At 39.1% G+C, this 23,437-nt stretch overlaps 1 protein-coding gene and 2 long non-coding RNA genes across 5 annotated transcripts; 1 reads left to right on the top strand and 2 right to left on the bottom strand.

Moving 5' to 3' along the window:
* Window positions 1-510: 510 nt before the first annotated feature.
* Window positions 511-1,122, bottom strand: LOC117532771. The gene is made up of 2 exons (XR_004566918.1): window positions 1,087-1,122; window positions 511-866 (listed from the first exon to the last, which is right to left on the bottom strand). It is a non-coding gene; the product is annotated as an uncharacterized LOC117532771 (long non-coding RNA).
* A 9,098-nt stretch (window positions 1,123-10,220) lies between these two features.
* LOC117532758 (sodium- and chloride-dependent GABA transporter 2-like) lies at window positions 10,221-22,047 on the top strand. 3 transcript variants are annotated; one of them, XM_034196245.1, is made up of 16 exons: window positions 10,221-10,335; window positions 12,400-12,599; window positions 12,756-12,890; window positions 13,007-13,147; window positions 13,800-13,884; window positions 13,961-14,093; window positions 14,216-14,350; window positions 16,754-16,857; window positions 16,955-17,079; window positions 17,739-17,851; window positions 18,498-18,635; window positions 18,780-18,882; window positions 19,385-19,485; window positions 20,383-20,553; window positions 21,010-21,145; window positions 21,598-22,047. In XM_034196245.1, exons 2-15 carry the CDS (start codon window positions 12,410-12,412, stop codon window positions 21,118-21,120), a joined length of 1,785 nt encoding a protein of 594 aa, XP_034052136.1. In that variant the 5' UTR covers window positions 10,221-10,335; window positions 12,400-12,409; the 3' UTR covers window positions 21,121-21,145; window positions 21,598-22,047. The 3 variants fall into 3 exon arrangements, 2 of the variants coding, with proteins under 2 accessions (XP_034052136.1, XP_034052137.1); XR_004566915.1 differs by lacking the exon at window positions 19,385-19,485; XM_034196246.1 differs by lacking the exons at window positions 18,780-18,882; window positions 19,385-19,485.
* Window positions 11,279-13,685, bottom strand: LOC117532772. The gene is made up of 3 exons (XR_004566919.1): window positions 13,407-13,685; window positions 13,057-13,136; window positions 11,279-12,439 (listed from the first exon to the last, which is right to left on the bottom strand). It is a non-coding gene; the product is annotated as an uncharacterized LOC117532772 (long non-coding RNA).
* Window positions 22,048-23,437: the final 1,390 nt, after the last annotated feature.

Raw genomic sequence — 23,437 nt, 5'->3', positions numbered from 1 at the left:
AAGCAGCGTGGAGAAGTCTTCAGCTGTGTTAAGCTGTGATCGCTCGAATAAATCCTTAAAACCAGCTATTGTTTCCCGATTTATCACTGAATATCGTTCCTAATGTGATACCAAGTCCATCTGAGACATGTGTACACCTTCAGACAGCCTCTCAGTGAAGCGTACGTTGTTTACTCAGAGTTTGAAAGCAGCGTGGAGAAGTCTTCAGCTGTGTTAAACTGTTCCTCTCAGGTAAACTGTGATTCGCCCATGGGAAAATGGGATCCGCCCAGATTAAACTGTCTAACGACTTCTGTGGCTATCTACCAGCGATCATGTTTAATATGAAAGACACACACATCTACATCCCTTATAAAAACGGCATTCTGCAGCACTCATCCAGATAACATGTGACTGTTAACTCGTTTTGCAAAGATAGCAGCAGAAATGTCATTGCTGCATGTGTAACCGGTCTGGTTTGACGCCACATGTGATCTCTGCGTTGTGTTATGTTGTGTAAATGAGAACGACTTCTTTCTTGCCAACCAGGATTTATTCTCTGTGCAAAACAGAATATAATAATTAAAGCAGGAAATGGCTTCATCAGCTTTCTAACTTCACACTTCTCCTCAGTGGGGCCTGAAGCTAACTCAGGAAAGTATACAGAGTTCTAAATAATACAATTAACAGATATACATCTATCCATGGTGGCAAACCAGTTTTTCCTTGTAAACCAATATACACAAATATAACCATTAATTTACACTTACATAACAAACAATACAATTTACAGTTACAAAATACAAAAAGAATACCCACATACCTGTGCAAAACAGAATATAATAATTAAAGCAGGAAATGGCTTCATCAGCTTTCTAACTTCACACCTTCAGTGGAAGAAAACACGCACATGTTAGGTTAGCATATAGCTAAACTTTAGAAAGCTCCCAAACACTGTTTGAAGCGCTGCACATTATATAAACTACAGTCACACACGGCAAAATATAGATATTAACTGCAAATAGGTTTGGCTTGTGTGAAGTGTAACATTAAACAATCTATTAACATATAAAATACAACATTTATGACACCACTCGTTCCACTTACTTCTCCTCAGTGGGGCCTGAAGCTAACTGAGGAAAGTAGCGCGAGTCTGCAGAAATGTGCCGGTGCCTTGAGTACCAAAATAAAACGTACTTTTCAAAATAAAAGCATCTAAAAAATAAAGTGACAGTGACAAGTTTTACAAATAAAGTATGGACAATGATTTTACTGAAATATAAACAAGTGAAGTTATACATTGGTTACACATGTGCAGGGATATTAGACTTTAAAATGCTGATGGGTCATTAATGTTGGTCTCGGCAAACAATATTAGGAATCCTCTATTCAAACCACATAATATTCAGTGTCCATCGACATGAAAATAACAAAAAAGTTCATGCTGGACTCAAACCCGAGTTCCAACAGCAAAAGTCACTCCAGCCCTGTGCGTTATGAGTGCGCTACAGATCAACACGACGTATCGAACCACCACACTATAATATTTTAGATTAACCTTAACACACTTATATGTAAAACTAACACTTATCACAACATAATATGGGCTCGCAGGCTGATAAACTAGGATATCTGATCTCGGTGGGTCTTAATGAGGCTTGATACAGACCTCAGTCAGTATACTATATTATAGGGATGCACCGAATATTCGGCCACCGAAAATTATCGGCCGAAAATGGTTAAAAAGGCCCTTTCGGCTTTCGGAAAGGGCCTATTTTTTCCGAAAAAATATCACCGAATGTCAGAACAGGCTTACGTTGGTAACCTAACGTGTTGTTGTGATGACGTAATAAAGACGCGGCGACCATGCTCGCGGCTGGCTCACAGGGGGGGGGGGGGGACATTGACCTTTGTCATCGAGATTGCCCTGAGCCTTTAACAAATCGTATTAAATAATCTGATGACAGACTGTAAACAGAATAGCTGACATTTTAACAAACTAAATAACTCAGTTACCTCTAATCATTAACCCATGTTTGTATAATGTAGTTAACTCCGTGTGTTGCTGCTAGCATACATAACACCTGACGTGGAAACGTTACTCGTGGATGGGGCTAGAGCTGCTAGAAAGACGGTCGAACCCGGTACATTCCTCCGTCTGCATGCGGTGCACTTTTGCTAAATGTTTAGACAAATTGCTCGTGCTTACATGCTAAACTCTTATTGCACTTATGGTAACAAGTATTCTCCACATCGAGACGGGTACAGTTTAACCACACCTCGGAGCGCGTTCTCTCCGCCATCTCCGCAGTGTGCTCCGCTGCATGTAGCAGCTGCGTGTGTGTAAACTGCCCCGCCCCCTCGCACACAGACGGGGGAGAGAGATCTCGCCTGATCGAAAATACATCATAGACGCATTTGTTGTCTTTGCATATTAGAAACGAGTTGGCGACACTAAGACTGCGATATAATGTTTTTTAGCAATAATACATGACATATATAAATGTACTGTATGCATTCAAAAGTGCTGAATAAATGTTTTATGGACCCATAATAGTGATTATTATTTAAGTTTTGCCATAATCATGTCTATTTCCATAATCAGGTAGCTGAACAACATTGGTAAAAAATGTATACATTATATATATATATATTTCTATTAATCATTTTCGGACTTTCGGCATTCGGTTTTCGGCCAACTGTTTCCTATTTTCGGTATCGGTTTCGGCCAAGAATTTCCCATTCGGTGCACCCCTACTATATTATGATATGTATTGTAGAGGAAACTTCTGTGTAGCTATGCAGTGGGAGTCACCGACTCAGGAAGGAGACACGGGAAGAGCAGTAGCTTTGATGTCAAACACATGATGGTTTATTTGGAGTTAACGGCCGGAGGATTCACATCACAAGTCCAAGAGTCAGAGGTTCTGACTTCACGGTAGAGTTGCCACGTCAATTCTGAAAAACTCTACCCCAGACCCATGTATTTAGCTAGTTCAGAGAGCATCATCAACATGCTGCATAACAAGATAGAATGATAACACCTCTATCAGCTGACGCCAACAGGCAGGAACAGGGAGACAAAACACTGAGAGCACAGCAGCCAAGGTTACAGGTGCCTGTGCTCAGTCAGGACAGTTTGAACTGATACACTGGGTCAAAGTTATGGGCCTTGGAAAATATTTCCACAACATGTATATTATATGGCTTAAAGTGTACATACATTCGCTCACATTATAAATGATGGTCGGGTTGCATTTTTCTGGAACTTTTTAACAAGGTTAATCTAAAATATTATAGTGTGGTGGTTCGATATGTCGTGTTGATCCGTGGCGCACTCATAACGCGCAGGGCTGGAGTGACTTTTGCTGTTGGAACTCGGGTTTGAGTCCAGCATGAACTTTTTTGTTATTTTCATGTCGATGGACACTGAATATTATGTGGTTTGAATAGAGGATTCATAATATTGTTTGCCGACACCAACATTAATGACCCATCAGCATTTTAAAGTCTAATATCCCTGCACATGCAGCAATGGCATTTCTGCTGCTATCTTTGCAAAACGAGTTAACAGTCACATGTTATCTGGATGAGTGCTGCAGAATGCCGTTTATCCATTTATTTCCCTTTTTTACTGGTTTCTTTGTTTCATTCACCACACGATATTTATGGTTTACACAATACCTTTTGCTTTGTTTTTAATCCTGTGTTTGTGTGCGTGTTCTCCGTGTGTGCTCTCCGTGTGTGGTCAAAAACTGTATGGGCCTTCCGGCGGAACCTCTCCCCAACACACATAGGTTCCTACCTTTATACCCACAGTTAATTGGCTCCTACAGTCTGTTATGTCAGTTATTTTAAATAAAACGTTGAAAACTGAACTTGAAAATTGTTTCCTCTTTGTATTTTATTTATCATTTTCGGGACGGGGAGACGTGTGTGATTAAAAATTAATTTGCAGAAATGTAAAGTGATCTAACTAACCCCCTGATCCCACCGGAAGCGTCTGCGCTGCGCTGCGCTGCGCTGCGCTGCGACCTCCTCCTGCGTCATAACCCACCAGGCGCGTTTCAAAACGTTGCGGAAGCGGAGCGTCGTGTGTGCAGCCCAAGCCCCCAGGAAGTGCGCCGGACTCAGATGAAAATATTCGTGCTGGCCAAACGGTGGTACTACACTTCCGTTTGGTTGCCAGGCCCGGAAACACTTTTTCCCATTGACTTACATGGGGAAAGAGTGGTCTGTAACTCGTTGGATAATTTTTTTTAAACTAAATAAACTACCCAGTATGAACACTTGTATAGCCCTTATTAAAAACATTCGTTCCTCAAGTTGTAATAATGTGCTAATAACGTTATTCTGAGTTATTTCCCTCTGCATTATGAACGCGCATCTAGCCCACGGGACCGCGCCGCCCGGCACGTTCATGTTACGTGTCCCGACCAATCAGAGCACACTGTGCTCACAGGGAGGGTGGGGGCTGAAGCTATTGGAGCTACAACGAGCCGTTAAAGGCAGAGAGTGAAATTCAGTGAATACACGTAGTTTACAGAGATGCTGTATGAGGAACCAATGTGAGTTGTGTTTATCTTTACCCATCTTTTCACAATAAGAACGGATCCATATCGTCTTACTGCCATCCCACGGAGCTGTAATAATGGATATATTGCACATGTTTGCTGTAATTCATTATCATACTACATGGGCTGTATGATTAAATCTTGTACCGTAAATGTTGTATTAAATAAAGTTAATATTACCGACATTATTAACGTCCCTGTAGCTTCGTATTGCACTAAGAAGCTTATTGTACTGTAGGCCTATATAAATATATATATATACAGTGCAATAATTATTTCATGCTAAATGAAGCTCTGTTGGATATCACTAGATCCTGTTACAGCGTAATATAAGTACATAACGATTGATGTGTACATTAGCATCATTACTAGCTAGCCGCTAGCTGCTAACTGCCGCCTCGTTCATATCAAATCCATGATAACAACAATCCATTACCATGCTGTCATGAACGCGCGGTGCTGTTACGTGTACGCAAATTGACGTGCTTGATGTGAACGAGCATTTTGGTTAAAGTTGCGCATGCTCTATGAGCGCACATACGGGTACTTCTCAGGCATGCTGGGTAATCTGTGACGTTTCACTCTCTCAAAAGGTGGGCCATTTTATCATCATGCGCTAATGAGCAGCTCTCATAGGAAAGAATGAGGCCCCGCCTCCCACGCTGTATCCAGTTCTTATTATACATCCATGGTGCAGCCTCGCAGTTGTTGAATGAACGTTCCACTTCCTGCCTGCGCCGCGCTGCGCCGCGTCAAAAATAGGATTCATCCTATATTTTAGAAATTCCCTGCGGCGAGGAGCTTCTGGGACGCTTCGAGCCGCGGCGCAGCGGGTCTGGTGGAATAGCACCCATTGACTAGAGTGGCCGCGATCGCAAAAAACACCGCAGCGCAACGCAGCGCAGACGCTCCTGGTGGGATTAGGGGGTAAATTCTATTCATATTCTTGACGGGAAGAGCAGTGTAAATGGGTGGCCATGCATTTCAAAAGCAATATAAATCACACAGTTATTATACAATAGGCTATAAAAGCAGGGTCGGCGTCATGGGGGGTCATTCGCGGGCCATACCCCCCCCCCAAATGAGTCACTGTGCCCCCCCAACACAGGGTGGGCAAGCCTTGCCACTTTGCCGTTTAAAAAAAACATATAAGTGAAAGCGTTTCCACTAAAGGTTTTTTGTGTGAAATACGTCAGAAATAAAGAATACAACATTTAAAACACAGCCTGAGCTGTGCTCACTGCTGCTCTCTGATTGGTGTGTTGCTTGACCAATGACCCCCGACCTTTGTTTTGTTATCATTATGTGGCTGTGTGTTTAGATGAAAGCCCGGTGGCGATCTGTTCATCTGTTACACTGATTATACAGTAAAGCCATCGAAAATAATATGATATACAGTACAGTACAAGTAGCCTACTTCTGGGTCTCTGTGTTTCATTCAAGCTCAGCTCTGTGTGTGTGTGTGTGGCACGAGCGCATTTTGTGAGTGCGCAAGTGATAACGTGGAATGTTAATGTTAGCATGATCTGGTTAGCTAGCTATGCTAACGGATATAAAGAGCTGTTTCTACACCAAGGTGGAGGAGAGTCCTCTCCTGTCAGACTGAGAGGATCGTATAACCTCAGCTCAGTGAGGTAAGGACTCTCTCAGTGTTTCGATAGTTAACTTTAGTGTAGGTTATCTCAGTGGGTCTCAAACGGTTTGGTCACCATTTATGTAAACAAGTATTTGCGAGGAACACCTTTATATGATCATTATAGTTATTAAAGAATAAGAGAATAAATAAAAAACGGGTATGAAATACTATAGGACAGTAACACAAGAATACAGTTTAAAAGGGGAGTGATTAGTAAAATATCCATAAAGAAAAAGTAAATCTGTGTATAGTTCTGTTTCATATGGATGCTGAGAGATGTAGACTATCCATAGATCTCTTCATTTTGCTCTCAAAGTGCACCAGATTGATGCTTTTAACTTCAATATTTTTTAAATAATCTTCCCGGGGGAGCATGCCCCCAGACCATCCTAGAGGACGTTAGGTCCACCCCCACCTAAAACATGTTCACATGGATAGGATACTAAATACATTTGCACACTTTTTGTATGGTGGTCTATGTCCATATGTTTCTGTTTTGGTGGTCGTGCCTTGTGCGCTATACAATAGCACTACACCCCTGCAATGTGTGTGAAAAACAATATACTTTACAGCATGTTTTTTGAAGTTGCGTTGGTGTTTGTGTGTTGGTTGTTGACGGCAGTGTGTGCCCCCCCTTTGTAAATGATTGCCCCCCCATTCGATTTGTTCTAGAGCCGTCCCTGTATAAAAGCACCATCGATAACCATTACCTTTATCCAATTCAAACTTTGGACGGGAAAAAGGAAGGTGTGTACATGATTGGGCTATACTGTAGGCCTACTGTATACATACAAAGGCCATTCAAGCTAGTTCTTCTGGAAATGTTCACATCAGGCACCTTCAAGTTAAACAATACTACAGTAAACAATTAACACAGTAGGCCTAAATTATGTGGATTAAACCACATTTATTTCGTTAAAAATAAACGAAATATGATTTTGTTTGAATGATTAAATGTCATCAGGCACCTTCAAGTTAAACAATCAAGTGCACACTTTAATGTGCCGCCACCTCCGGACTCGGCTTGACTCGGTTTAAAAATGGACAAATGTGTTTAATCGTTTATGTCAGATATGTACTAAGTAGCCTAAATACATTTGTTCCTGCTCAAGATTAGATTCAACTTTATTGTTTTTGCACATATTGCAGGTACTGAGACAACGAAATGCATGGCTTCTAACCAGGGGTGCAACAAGCAGCGAAAAGTAATGTGCACAATACTACAGTAAACAATTAACACAGTAAATTATGTGGATTAAACCACATTTATGTTGTTAAAAAGAAACGAAATATGATTTTGTTTGAATGATTAAATGTAGGGTGAATTGCCCTAATGTGGGAAATTTTTGCATTTCAGACTTCGGGAATATATTGCGATATGAAGCCGATACAATAAATCTAAATCCAGTACCATTCCGAAATCCCCAGTAATATTAGACACTAATAATACAGTAAACTATTAACACTGTACATATTATTGTTTGCCCGTGGGATTAGGATGATCGGTAGTGAGACCCGTGCTGCATTTTCCTCCGGTCGGATGTGATATAAAAACAAAGCGATTATTTTGTTGTTGTAAACTCATGTGGATTACATTTAGTGCATTCATTTCAACTCGCGAACATATGATAAATTAAATGATCGTGAGGATGATGATTGAAAATCGTTTGTTTGAGCCGGGCTGCATTTCCTGATGAAAAAACATAGCGATGGTTTTGTACTTACGCCAACGTGAATTAAACATTATTTTGTTAAATAAAAATATGGTGATGTTTAGTAAATGATTACATGTCTCTTATTTAGCACAGAATATGATCCTATCCGTGACATATGGATCTTAACAAATATCCGCTCAGATACCTGTAGATCAGCTGTTTATTTCACATGAGTTCCAGTGGCAGCTTTTTAATCACGGCTCCCCCTGGTGGATCCATGATCCATTGCAGCTGGTTTCATTATAATTAAATGTATTTATCAAGGGGGCGTTTCAAGTCCTGCGGGGGGTTTTCCTTTTCAGCAGGGGCCCACCCCGTGCCGATCACGGACCCGCACGGGTAGGCGTCTGAAATGAAGCGCAACATCTGTAGATGTTTGCTAATAGAGTGGCGCAGGGATGACGTATTTACCCGGAAGTAAGCTGCGCATGGGTTCCCTCGACATAAAAGCAATGGGATTTCTCCATAGGATTTTGGAAAATAGCTCGAAATAAGGTCTGTGGAAAACGAACCTGTTTGATAAATGCATGTTTTGTTCAGCCGGATAATATCCACATGTCTTCCCTACTTTTATCATTTTCGAATCATAAATCTAATCACCAGAAGCAACATGCTAAAGTTATGCTATAAACGAACTACAGCCGTTCACAGCAGGGTCGCACGACTTCAACGTCACGCCAACTTAAGTTCGATATTCAAAAATACAGATTCAAAATTGTACAAGTTAAAACGTTTGTTTTAACAGTTTGCAAGAGCGCAGGTACTTGCTTTCAAGCAGAACAGGGCAAACAAACTTAGCGGGAGTGTTTTACGTGTTTGGCGTAATGACGTACAACGTCCTCGACAACTTCTGTAGTCCTATTCAGCCACTTGTTAACAACCATCGTTTTTCAGACACGTAAACTCTTCAAAAATCAACAGTGGCGTCAGTGCTGATGTATTTAATGTCGTAGAACAAAACGTGATCTATCTCTTAAATCTGTGTCAAACACAGACCTTATTTCGAGCTATTTTCCAAAATCCTATGGAGAAATCCCATTGACTCTGAGACGAGGGAACCGGTAGTGGTAAAATGCTAACTCACTTCCGGGTTTTAGGACTCGTCACTGCACCACTCTATTTGCATTCATTCCAATTCCAAAACAGAAGTCTTTTCATTGGATCACAGGTTCAAACTTACTTTTTTTGTCGACACATTAAAGCCAGGGTTCTTCTCAAGGGATTTTTGGGTATCCATTTGTATCAATGAAAATAGATAAAACTGACAACGGAGAGAAACAAAATATTATGAAATCTGACTGATAAGGAATCAACAATAAAAACCTTTAGAATGCAGATATGAATGAAGCTGGAAAGGTGTATGTGAGTACTACTCAACTCAAGCGCCCAAACAACATTTTGGCTCAGTATGGATACAAAAACACATTTTGAGAAAACAAAAATCAACGAAAGTTAGCGTCAGCCACAATGTCAGTTTGATTTACAACAGGAATAAGGGGTTCCCAGTAGGTGTTACAGATGCATATATGTCATGTCCTGTGCGACCAAAACAGGAAAAGTAAGTTGCGAAAACAATACACAACTACTGTTCTGAAACTGAGTCTCTTTTAGTAAAACCTGTAATGGTGTCTTTACAGGTCTCACTAAAAGTCTATTAGAAAGCTGCAGCTTATTCAGAACGCTGCTGCACGAGTCCTCACTAACACTAAGAAAGTGGATCACATCACTCCTGTTCTGAAGTCATTACACTGGCTTCCTGTGTGTCAAAGAATAGATTTCAAAATACTGCTGGTGGTTTATAAAGCATTGAATGGTTTATGGCCGAAATACATTTCTGACCTACTGCTAAATTATGAACCATCCAGATCTCTCAGGTCTTCAGGGACTGGTCAGCTTTCTGTCCCCAGAGTCAGAACTAAACATGGAAAAGCAGCATTCAGTTATTATGCTCCAAATATCTGGAACAAACTGCCAGAAACCTGCAGGTCCACTGCAACTCTGACTACTTTTAAATCAAGGCTGAATACTTTTTTTTTTTGTTGCTGCTTTTATTTGAACTATATGTGTCTTACACTGCACTGTAACTTGTATTTGTGTAGTTTATACCTGTGTTATTCATGTTTTATGTTTATTTTATTATCTTTGCTTTTTAATGCCATTTTATAATGTGTTTTCGTAATTTTTGTAAATCACTTTGAATTGCCTTGTGTTGAAAGGTGCTATATACATGAAATTGCCTTGCCTTGCTGATTGTTAATTATAACAATGTAGATATACCAGTCGGTTGAATGTCAAACTGAGCACAACCCCCACATAATGTCATTCCTCCTCTCAACCTAGGCTCAAAACATTTTCGGAAATCATGTGCAAACAAAACTGAAGGCTTTCTGGTCCAGAACTGGTGGATATTTGCTTTCATTGATTTGGTGTTGTGAGTATTCTGACAAACGTTTCATTTTAAGTTAACAAATCTGCTGCTGAACTAGTTTTACAGTTTTTGTGTGCTGGATTTTAAGTCGATTTGTCGGGAAGCAATGCTTTATAACTTTAAGGCTACATTAATGTTTTATACGTGGGAAAAATCTGGACGTCGTTAATTGTCTTCTTTTTCCTCAAACTGTGCAGAAAAAGATCTCTGTTGCAACAAGAAGCAGTTTAGTGTGTTTGTGATGTTTTACACCCATTATACATATAAGAGGTTTAGGTCCACATGTAGAGGAAAATAACTAAGTGATTTCTTATTGTTCTGAGATGAAAGTCAGAATTCTGAGAAATCCTCTTACGTATGAAAAAAATGGTCAATTTAGGGAATGTTTTGTGAGAGGGTTTTATGTTGATTGGAGGAGAGCTAACAGCAAACTCAACCTAACGACTGAGAGTTTTGGTTGGGGACACGTTAACAGTCATCTGCAGCCTAATGTGAACACATAATTGGCTGAGTAAACTAACAGGTTTTTTTTCCTTTTCATAATGTGGAAATATCATTGACGCCAAATAACACCTTTTTTTTATCATGTGGAGCATTTTAAAAAGGCATGAAAAAGCCAAGAGGTTACAAGAATGCGCTGAGGAAGAAATGTGTGGGGTGGGCAGCACTAGCTGTGGAATTTGCACATTCTACAAAATAAAGTTTCACAGTAACCCTTGACACCACAATTAGTGGTAACTTGTGAATTATCATGATTAATCTCAAATAACCCAAAAACTGGTAAACATGTATTTTGGGGGTAACACATGTGTGGTGTTGCAATAAATAAAAGCATAACAAACCGTTTAAACAAATCATTTTTTTTACTTTTATTATGACATTCAAGCTTAGTTTTTCAGTTTTTTTTGTTTTCTGAATTGGCATGAAGTCTGACAATTTCCAGACCCTTAGCTAAAACATTGTCACAGAAAGATCTAAATCCCATCTGTATAATCTGTGCTACACAGGGCATATGCTTGTATGTCATATTACGAGCACTATCTGTTCCTACAGTGGTGACCTTGTCCGCTATGTCCCACTCTTGTGGAACTGTGCGGCTCACGCTTCAGCAAAAATGCCTTTCCTCCGTTTTCACCACACCTAAAGCAAATGAGTGAAGTTGCTATTTGTCATCAATTAAATGTACCGCTAAACTGAGGTAGTGATGATTGTTAGGTGCAATGCATGTATCTTGTACCAGTTCCTAGACTTTCTTTGCCTTTTCTACTGCCATGCAATTCATGGCAAAATAATCTGTGCTGGGATTACGTGAGAAAGCTGGGACCAAACTTGGTAATGCTTATAATATTTATGTATTCCAACTTGAAGGAACCCATCATGTGAAAACATTGGTCAGCCCTTCACTTATTTAGATTAAAAAAGCTATACATCTGCACTCTACTGAGCACACTATCATATTTATATACATCATGTGAAATTGTCTGTGCGCACAGAGAGAGTTAGTATTTCAAAAATATTGGTATATAAAAAGAATGTGCTTGTTAACATCGGACTACATTGGTTGAAATATTTGGACATCAACAGTTTTAGGATTCGACCTGCAGGTCACCAAACTTTTGCGCAGCAGATAAAAAGGACATTTGCACTATGGTAGAGTTTTAGATTTTTTTAGTGCTTGGAAGTCGTTGGACATAAATAAACAATTTTTTTTAAATAATAATAATAAACTTTATTTATATAGCACCTTTCATGCTTGACACAGCCCAAAGTGCTTTACTGAGTATGACACAAATAATGACAATAACAAATGAGGAACATAATTAAAATATGTAAAAACATTAAAACAATAAAACATGTACAGTGATACTACTAAAAATGATAAGCCAAATTAAAAAGATGGGTCTTTAATTTACTTTTAAAAATTCCAATTGAGGTTGCCGTTCTAAGATCAAATGGAACTCCCCAGTTTTCTTGTAATGCACTCTATACGTAATGCACTGTTAACATACGCAGACACAGTTAAGTATTAAATGCAACAGCTGAAAACCGAATAATTTCTCACCACAGATCTGTCCTGATGGAGCCAGCAAGTTATCCAGAGATGAATCTGATGAAAGATGAAAACAATCAAAATCCTGCTACCTCCAACAGAGAAAAGAGAGGCCAGTGGGCCAACAAGAGGGAGTACATTTTATCTGTTTCCGGACATATTATTGGTCTGGGCAATGTTTGGAGATTTCCATATCTGTGCTTCAAAAATGGAGGCGGTAAGAACAGTTAAAACTATTGTATTGTATTGTATTGTATTGTATAAGAATGTAAGATAAGAAAATACTAGAAAACTGGTATTAAATTAGTAACATTTTGTGTCCATAGTATTTTTCTGACTAGAATCCATTACTTTTCTCAATTTGTCTTTTCAGGGGCTTTCCTGATCCCCTATGTGGTGTTCCTGTCCACGTGTGGAATCCCCATCTTCTTTCTAGAGGTATCTCTGGGCCAGTTAACGGCTCAGGGTGGGATCACATGTTGGAGGAAAATATGTCCCATATTTGGAGGTACTACTAACATAACTACATATTCCATAGAGTGCCAAAGTATTTGAAATATGTGTATATTGTTACATTACTTTTGTGTATCAAATGTTAAAATGGCAGCTCTATTTTTTTCAAAGGTTTAGGCTATGGCAGTCAAGTTACATTGTTATACAGTGTGGTGTATTACATTGTCATCCTGGCTTGGGCCTTCCTCTACCTCTTCTCCTCCTTCCACACCGTTCTCCCCTGGGCCAGCTGCAACAACACCTGGAACACAGGTAAACATCACACTGATGTTAGTGCAAAGGCCTTATGTAGGTACAGAATTACTGTAAGTGGCCATATGGAGGCAATCACTTAATCATAGGTATAATTCCCTCGAAGCACAGGCAGACACAAGTGGCTTTCTCGAATCCACCGTGAAAACTATACAAACAAACAGTATAAATGACAAACATAGTTTTGTGTTAGACACACAATAAAATGCACAGCATGTGAGATAATAAACATAAAAGTAATACAAACACAACAACATACCTCGTTGGGCTGCATGCTCTGTAAACAGAGGGAAGTATTCTTCAGTTCTCTTCACAACTTATATGTATAAGAATACAAAACTAACGGAGCTTTAAGTATCCGTGCATCTTACTCTGAGGGTGCTTCTCATGTTCTCGCTCTCTAACTCACGCGAGAACAGCATAACGAGACGTGAGCTTGGACTTCAAAATAAAAGACGAAATATTGCACGCATGAAACATTACAACAATAATAATTAGTACACTTAGAAAATACACATTACAGTTAAATTATGAACATGTAAAGGCTGCACTTACAATAGGCATGCTCAATTTGTATGGAGAACCCTTAATATCAACATGGTTACAAATTCTGAAAATGTCAACTTATTTCATTTTACTCTTTCGCTTCAAGATAACTGCATTGATTGTGGACAGAATGATTCAGTTTATCGCCACATCAATGAAAATGCAACATCATCAGTGAAAGAATTCTGGCAGTAAGTACTCACATTAGCAAAACAGTTTTTAGAGTCACTAAAATGTCTCTTGACATAACTTTCTTCTTGCACTCAGGAGGAGAGTCTTGGGTTTGTCTGGAGGAATTGAAGAGATGGGCAGTATCCGCTGGGACCTGGCTGGATGCCTTCTGCTAAGCTGGATCATCTGTTACTTCTGTATCTGGAAAGGAGTCAAGGCGACAGGAAAGGTGAGATGTATACGCTTATTATTAAATGGGTAATTTAAACCTAAAATTATAATTAAAACCTAAAAATTAATGGGCTTATTGACCACGATTAATAACAGTATGTATTGGTGCTCCTCTTTCAGGTTGTGTACGTCACAGCCACTTTTCCAGTTGTGATGTTGATTGTGATGCTGATCCGTGGGCTGACATTGCCAGGAGCTGTAACTGGAATTCGATATTACCTTTATCCTGATCTGACTCGTCTGACTGATCCTCAGGTGAGGTTTATGTGTGACTAATGAGTGATGTGTACGTGACACACTGCACAGAACACTACTTGGCTAACACTTGCAATACTAAAATGTATGGACTTTAACTTAGACCAAAACTAAATATTGGTTAATCATACTAGTAGGTGATCAGTTCAAAAGGAAGGTCATCATACAAGTGTGCAAGCCGTTTTTGTACTAAGTTGTGCCATTTATTTTAAATTCACTTTGCAAAGTTGAATTCACGTCAAAGCCCTCCAGAGCTCAACAAACGTTTGGTCCCTTAAAGACACTGTACAAAGGTGTGGGCAGAGCAGCCATGAATTGTTTTTATTTTTCAACCAATCTGTGTAATCACATGGCCAAGTCATTGTAATTCTGGACATTAGCGCAGCATTTGACACAGCTTTTTAATAGGAGGTTCGTTGTTTCTGGGAAAAACAATGTATTTTATGGTTCTTTTGTTAAGTTTGGTGTACCTCAGGGGTTGTTTTTGGTACCAATTATGTTTTCTTTATACTAGTTTTCCCCCGTTGGCACACTATGTATAAATATGTTTTTTTTAATTATATTTGATACTGATTATGCCGATGTACCTGCCCTAAGATTCCCAAACCCTGGAATGCTGTATTCAACGAATGACTGTCCTTGTGTTGTCAAAACAGAGATCTTCTGAAATATGCTGTTTTCCCATTGGATCATGACAAACATTTTAAGTTTTAAATCATGTTTTTAGGAATTTAGGAATATGTATCTTAGATTTTAAAGACACAGAGACTATTTAAAACGCCTTCATCTGGTCACATCTGCAACGGGAAAAATATGTTTTCCTTGCCCAGACAAAAAATGTATCTATTGACTGCAGGACTCGGATCAATCCTGTTTTTCCGTCTTTGATGGCTCCAAATATGTTAAAGAAAATATTTTTGAATATTGCTGATGCTTTTATCTTTGACGTCTTAGTATTCACCATTACGTGCTGTACCCATACATTAATGACCAGAAGTGTTTTTGTCTGTTATAAAGGCTTGGCTGAAAACGAAAGGGAACAGGGTATTTGCCGCAGGGCCCAGAGGCGGGGAATTGAGCAATCACACATTAACAGGAATAGAGTGGCGAAGTCCCTCCCCTTTCGGTGGACCTCCATGGGACCTTATTTCGAAAATATTATGTATTGAAGTCAATGGAGAGAGAAAGATTATCTTTCGATCCCGTTTGAATTGTGCCACGAATTACAAATATGATGTTTGTCAATTTAAAAGATAATTTTGCAAGTCAAAAAAATAAATGTGTCGTAAAACTGTGAAGTAACACATTTGTTTGTGTGAAACGCTCAATGAACTACATCTCTGGTCTCGCAGAACAACACACGTCACCAAGATGGCCGTCACTACTGTCTTGTCAACAAAACGATTGACTACCCTCACTATCACCACAATGAAACGCGTCCAGAAGAATGTCATGCAAAGCTGCCTGCCTTCATTTGATTCTCTCTGAACTGCCTGGTCTTTTTTAATGTTTAATGTCAACCATTTGTGCAGATAGCATGAAGTAGAAAAGATCGGCGATCGCCGATGCTAGCGTTAGCATTTCTCCCCCGGGCTTAAATTGTGTAGCCTATTATAGAATGATCACACCGGTGACAGTACTCTTCAAAGGGTTCACGAAATATGACTACTACTCTTACTGTTTAACATTGTGGGTTACTTAATGTTACTTCATATTAAGGCTAATAATAATAATAAAATGACAAGGCTGTAATGCTAACTAACGTGCTAGCTACTAGCTAGGTAGCTAACTTGATCCAGCCACTCCTGGTCCTTTCATCAGACGGGAAGCGAAAGAACGAGCAAGACCCATTGCTGGTATGATAACAACCTGGTACTACGCACACATGCATCTTGTTAAAGTTATCTTATCTTAGCCAGCTCCATATAGATAGATTATATCTATATGGCCCTGATCTTAGCTATCTCTTAGTGGAGGAAAACAATTGTGACATCACTTACGCGACTCTGGGATTTGTAGTCTTTCTAGTTGCGTATTTTTCATAGTCTTATATTTCAACAGTTTTACGACAAACTGTGACTTTTTTGACATGGAAATTGTTTTTTAAGATTGACAAACATCATATGTGTAATTCGTGGCACAATTTAAACGGGATCGAAAGACAAGTTTTCTCTCTCCATTGACTTCAAAACATTATTTTTCCGAAATAAGGTCCCATGGACCGGAAGTAGATGGGCGTGACTTGCATGGAAGTGGACATGTGGCTTAAGAGAGGGACATAAAGGTAGAATTATAGATGCCTGAACCAAGTACACAGTATAACAAAGTATAGTTGTATATTATACAAGTATAAACATCATATGTATCAATATTTAAAAGCATTGCACATTTAACTGATTTAAGGTGTGGATGGATGCTGGGAGCCAGATATTATTCTCCTATTGCATTTGCGTAGGCAGTTTGCAAGCGATGGGAAGCTACAACAAATACAATAACAACTGCTACAAGTAAGGATAACATTGTATCCTATGTTTGTACATTATATGCATTTAACGGTTTGTGTCATGCAGGATAAAATAGATAATCGTCCTTTTTAATTTCCAGAGACACTTTCGCCTTGTGCGCACTGAACAGTTTAACAAGCTTTGTTGCTGGCTTTGCAGTCTTCCCTGTTCTTGGCTTCATGTCGCATGAATTAGGTGTTGACATCTCAACAGTAGCTGAATCAGGTATGGGATGGTTTTTGGAAAACATTGTGGTGTATATTAGCTTTGTTGTGTTCCTATGAAAAATATTAAGTGATGAATAAATTGTTTTGTTTTTTTAAGATGAAGAGAAAAAATATATAATTCACAACTTAACAAATTCAATTCTCACAATAACATGTGAGAAGAAACACTTACATTTTGGTCCCCATATATCATGTGGGACCTCACATCAATGTGTGCTGCAGGGTTCTTTCAATTATAATTCACAAGAACATCATTCTTCCTGTAAAGTACTTATGAGGACCCTCTACTCTCTAAATGTATTCCTTATTTCCTAAACATAATCCAAGATAAAATCAATTAATCAATCAAATCCTGCAGCACCTGATATTTTGACCCATTGGCGGCAGCAGAAACTTGCTGTAAACACAACACAGAAATATTATCACCTTTTTTATGACCAGTGTGTAGGATAGTGTCATCTCGTGGTTAGATTGCATATTGCAACCTACTGAATACCAGCTTGTGTACATGGGGCCAGAAATAAAAGATTTAGTTTGAATAACTCATCATCACTGGACACAAACTAAGCAGGTTCTGGTCTAATTCCAACCTTAAAATCAGGTGCTATATATAGAAATGTGTACTAATTCCTAAGACATTTGGCTATCTACTTGCAGGTCCTGGCCTGGCATTCATTGCTTACCCTCTGGCTTTATCCATGATGCCTTTGCCTCAACTCTGGGCTGCCTTCTTCTTCATCATGATTATCCTTCTTGGATTGGACAGTGAGGTAAAGTTTTCACATTCAGCTGTATTTAACATATACTGTACATAATACATGTATAACATTTGGTTATAAGCCCCCCTGATACTTTAATTATAATCAAATCCCTGCATGAAAAGACAACATCAGTATATCTCTATTTCCTTTTACTTTTGATTGATTTGTATTGCTTTTCATGTGCAAATATTCCATAAGATATTTTCAATGGTTGTGTCTTGTGATATCTAGATATTAAGTATCCAAATACATAAAAGATATAAGCAATCAGGCTTAAGTTACAGTAAATGCTTGGACAGAATATGCACTTGGTTGAAGGTAATATTCATGAAGACTAAAACATTTCCAAAAGTCTTAAAGGTTTCCTATCATGCAAAATGCACAACAACCAGCAGCTACTGACCCATAATCAGCACTTCTCTAACAGGGCTGAAAAAGAGGGTTATGAGGGATGTCTAAAATGCATGATCTGTTTGGTATTTTGAGCAAAACACATCATAGACATGTTTTTAATATGTTTTTATATATCTGAGACCCATAATATATGCCTAAAAATAGCATAATAGGAGACCTTTAAGACCTGAGAATGGCTAGAAACTTAATTGTTATAATCAGTGTAACAAATGTAAAGGTTACATTTATCTTTTACCCACAGTTTGTGTGTCTGGAAGGCCTGGTGACAGCCATATCAGACATGTTTCCATCCTTCTTTCTCATTGGTCATCGACGTAAACTACTTCTGCTGATCATCTGTGGTGTTTCCTTTGTTATTGGCCTGTTTATGGTGACTGAGGTGAGAGTCTACTTTTTTAACCTATGACATTAAGAGTAAAAGACAACACCATTAAGTCTCTCTTTCCGTGCCAAATATGTTGTGCATTTAACAAAACAATCTCTTTTGTGTTCCTGTTTCTGTCTTCTCTGTCATGTGCTGTAGGGAGGACTTTATGTATTTCTGCTGTTTGATTACTATGCTTGCAGTGGAATACCATTCATGATTTTTGCCATTTTGGAGTGTGTCTGTGTGGGATGGATATATGGTAAGCAACAAGATCATTTTAAGCAAGGAAAATTAGGAGTCCAACAGACATACAGTATATATGTTAAGTAATGTTAGACTGGCCTCACAGATAGGCGGGAAATGTTCTGCCCTCCAGGCAGTTGTTCAAATGTTTTAATGGCTTTAGCAGTGCCCTCTGGTTAGCCCTCTGGTTACTTATGCAGTGCAGATGAAAAACAAATTGATAAATGAGTAAAATGAGCAAATATCAATACAATGTTTTGTTAACATGATTTGTAATATTTTATCACTGTTATTCATAATGGCATAGTTTTACATTAACTTAGCTTTCATTCCTCTTGGACCAAAAGAAGAAAGACTTGAGACTGTTCTCAGGAATGTAATGGACTCTAGTAGTGCTGAAATTCTGCCCCCTTTTCCTTATGAGCACGTGGCCAGGCATCAGACCTTGCCCTTTTATATCGTAATGTAGATGAATCCCAGTGTTTGATCATATTCTTGAATGACTCCCTGACTACAAGGTGCTGATCGTTATTATGACAATATAAAGGAAATGATTGGCTACTACCCCTCATCGCTTATGAAATATTGTTGGAAGTTCATTACACCATGTCTCTGTGTTGTAAGTACATTTATTGAGTATTGGTCTATCTATTTTTCAAAGGTCCCATGTCATGCTTTTCCGGTTATTACCCGTCCCCTTCTGTGTTATGAAGCTTTTTATGCATGTAAACGGTCTGCAAAGTCACAAACCCTCAAAGTACACCCTGTAGCGAGTACAACTCTAACACAGAGAAGACCTGTCTATGCTGCCCCAGAACGCCTCGTTGGAGATTTGTCTTTTTCCATTTTTTTCTTCCTAAGTATAGTGACGTAACGGTCATAGTGACGTAACGCAGCTCCGCGGATTTCCGCAGGCTGTGAGTGTGTGTGTGTGCTCAGGCTGAGTTCCGCGGTGTCTCGCTGTCTCGCAGACCCCACGCAGCAACCAGGAAACTACACCAGTAATCCAGCTCACACTGTCCGCTCCTCGAGCCTCAAAGGGCGCAGCAGCGAGCCCCACAACGTCCCACCAACACGGCACCCATGACCCCACGCAGCATTCTCATCTGTTTGTCATTACTGGTGTCTATTTCTGGTTGCTAACAAACGCCATTGTAACACATAACACTGATGTTCCGCTGTAACGGTGGTGGACTCATCAGAACAGAATGGACGAGCTGACCAATCGGAGCACAGTAGGCTCATAGGAAGGGGGGGGCAGGAGCTCCAACAAGCCGTTTAGGACAGAGAGTGAATACACATACTATACAGAGATGCTGTATGAACAATGTAAATCTATTCTAGTAGACCTCAACAATGGAATTATGATCAGTAGAAATGGCCATGTCATGGGACCTTTAAGACATTCACCGGAAAAATATCAGAATGACAATAAGAAAAATATATTTATATATCCATTGATGAAAATGTAAGCTGCTCCTCTGATTTTCTTTTTATTCCACTTGTTTTGTCATAGGGAACACTGATATTCTCTCTGGTCAAGTTCACCCCGCTGAAATACAACAACACCTACGAGTACCCCTGGTGGGGCTTTGCCATTGGGATGGTTCTTGCTTTATCTTCAGTTCTCCTGACTCCTCTGTGGATTATCTATTGTATGGCTGTAACCCCGGGAACACTGAAACAGGTAAGGTTAAGGTTAGTTTATTTATATAGCTTTATATACTAAATGCATGCAGCTTCGGCATGTTTGGTTCTGATCCAGGGAACAATGAGTAAGCCCGTCCCCAAAGATCTGAGAGCTCTGGGTGGCTCGTAACAGAGCAGCATGTCCGATTTATATTAGGGTCCCAAACCAATTAGTGCTTTATAAGTTAGTAATACAATTTTTAAAATCGATTATGTAAGTTATTGGTAGCCAGTGCAGAGATCTAAGAACTGGGGTGATGTGTTCTATTCTTAGGTTTATTTCATTTAGGTCTACTTCGATACTCTGTCGATATATACAGTATGTTATATGTGAATGGACTGAACGAAATTAGAATCATTACAGAAGCTAACTTGGTGGATTTCAGTGGGGTACTGTTATGTTGTAGTTTATGCTTTGTAGGCAATTATCTGGCAATTGTTTTTCTTTCCATAGAGACTGAAAACGTTATGCACTCCTGCATCCGATCTGCAATCTTCTCCACCAAAGAAGAATCTTTACCCTGAAACTCCTACTCCTGATACAGAGCTGCATGCTTTAACTTAAAAATGAAAACATGGCAGTACTGAAGGTAAGCTACCTTTTAATCAGAGACAACAGTGATTGATGTTCTCAGATTAAACCACCATGGTGCTGGAGACTGAACATTTCAGCTTTTCTGTTTCAGGACCTTCATTGTTTCTTAGTACACTTACGCTTCAAATGTACTATGCTGACACTCATCTAAACAAAACTTGAACACTGGGACAGTAAAATAACCATCCTGCAATTTGATTTGATCCACACAGGATGATCGAATTTCATATGATATTGCATGCCCATGTTATGTCTTACAGTATATATTTATTGACGCTTAAGCATAGAGCTAGTGAATGAAAACCAGAATTATTTTGTTCCTACCCTGGGATCAGTGTTATATAATTTTGTTCTGATTATTAAATACCTTGAAACTGAAATTCCAGTACATGTAGTAAATTAATTGACCAGTGTAGTAACAATTGCTTTGTATCTCCATCCTCACAGAAACTGATTGGGTTTTTAATCCCTTATTAACTGATGAATGCATCACCAAAGAAGAGTCTACAGCCAGTTACAAACTCAACGCAGGAGATCTTTACATCCTTGGTGTCTGAATGTTCTTGTTTTAAAAAGTCCAACCCTTGACTTAAAATTGATACTTTGTGGACAGCCGCGTTAAAAAGTTACAATTGTAAAAATACCTTATCATCTTATATAACTTTTGGTGGTGGATATTATTACTTGAATTGTTCCTTTTAAACTATACGGGTTTTGGTTGTGCAAATAAATGGATCTTGATTGAAACTCCATGTTAACTTTGCCATCGATTTCTATGTAATCAATAACCCCTCAGTATACCCATGCTGTTTTTTTATCCAAAGTGTTACCCAAAATGATTGTATACTGCGTTTTAATAAAGTGACAAATAAAGGAAAGACAACATGGTGCAGTAAACAAATCAATCCCAAATTGATTTGGTGTAGAAATGATCATAATACATCATAAAGTAGACACCTACAAAGCATGCTTAACGAGAGGCTCTCCATGTTTAAAGACGGTCGGGTGGTTTGAGTACACCGCCTCAGCCCACTGGCACTGAGGACAGCTCGCTACGGAAAGCAGCGAGGTCTGGGCAGCAGGTGGTGGGTGCTGCAATGGTCGAGGCAGAAAGCCACCTTCACCAAGCCTACCAACCATAGAAGGCTCATTTTTATAGGCATTGGGATGCAGCCAAAAGGAAATGCTTGGAGGGTATTGTAAGCCTTCAAGCCTTTTCTTTAATGTTAAAACTGTTTAAAAAGCAACTAATCATGTTTGAGGGAAGACATTACAGGTGAATATAGTAAGGTTTAAAGAATACATTTCACCAAAAAGCTAACCCAGTGGATCATTTACAATTACACAATTATTTATTTATATTATAATACGTTTTATAAAATGTCATGTTTGAATATTCAAATAAGGCATTAGCTCATTGAATGTGTGCTAATTAGCATATATTTCCATAACTGAAATCTGAACATTTAATAAAGCCAAGATTAAAATTGCTGTATCAATCCATTGAGATGATTACTTAATATACTGCTGATAGTAATAATATCAGTATATTTGATTCGGTCATAAAATGTTTATATTTGTTGATAAAATGCTGATATTCTAAATCTGCTATATTCTAAAAGTAACTAGTGATGTTTTCAAGGCAAATGCTTGTAAATCATGCCAAAGGGAAAATGTATCACAGTCTGTCTGTTTTCCTGTTTTATTTTGACATGTATTTTCTCTTGATGTCTTACTTCCTGTGATTTACTTCCTGTGCCTTACTTCCTGTGCCTGATTGTCTCACTAGGCTTGTTTGAGACAAGCGAGACCTGCGCAGTTGCGATCAACGTCTTGCTAGTGCGTTGCATGATGGTTAGTTATTTTGTCCGACTTGCTCTGGAGGCTCGCCTACATGAGACGTTGAAATCTCGCGGGACAAAGACGCCCGCAGCCTTGAGAGCGAGGCGAGGCGAGGCGGCGCAGTTCCTCTCCACGGGCTGCGGAAGCGAAATGCTTGATGGGAAACGACTCGCTGGTATCTCGAGCTGAGCGCTCATTGGTGGTTTTTACCCCGTGCTGCTGATGAAACTCTCCAATTGGCTCGGCAAAAGTTTGTTGTTGTTTTGTGTCAGTTTTACGTCGCCACATGCATTCCCATTTTTCATCATTGTTCCACAATGTTTATCATCATGAAATTAATATCCATATATTTTATACTATACTTGCACTGCTTACCGTTTTCATACTTGATATGTCTTAGCATATTCATACACACTGTTCATACTGCTCACAGGCTGATATCTAG

This window comes from Gymnodraco acuticeps, unplaced genomic scaffold, assembly GCF_902827175.1.
Source record: "Gymnodraco acuticeps unplaced genomic scaffold, fGymAcu1.1, whole genome shotgun sequence".
Lineage (NCBI taxonomy): Eukaryota > Metazoa > Chordata > Actinopteri > Perciformes > Bathydraconidae > Gymnodraco > Gymnodraco acuticeps.
This window is presented reverse-complemented; position numbering and strand designations above follow the sequence as displayed.

What these genes read in the sequence shown, in the direction of transcription:
- LOC117532758 (XM_034196245.1), top strand. Translation starts at nt 12,410, where the DNA reads ATGGAGCCAGCAAGTTATCCAGAGATGAATCTGATGAAAGATGAAAAC. An exon ending in GTGCTTCAAAAATGGAGGCG is followed by an intron (nt 12,600 to 12,755) that starts GTAAGAACAGTT and finishes TTGTCTTTTCAG; the next exon opens with GGGCTTTCCTGATCCCCTAT. An exon ending in GAGTCAAGGCGACAGGAAAG is followed by an intron (nt 14,094 to 14,215) that starts GTGAGATGTATA and finishes CTCCTCTTTCAG; the next exon opens with GTTGTGTACGTCACAGCCAC.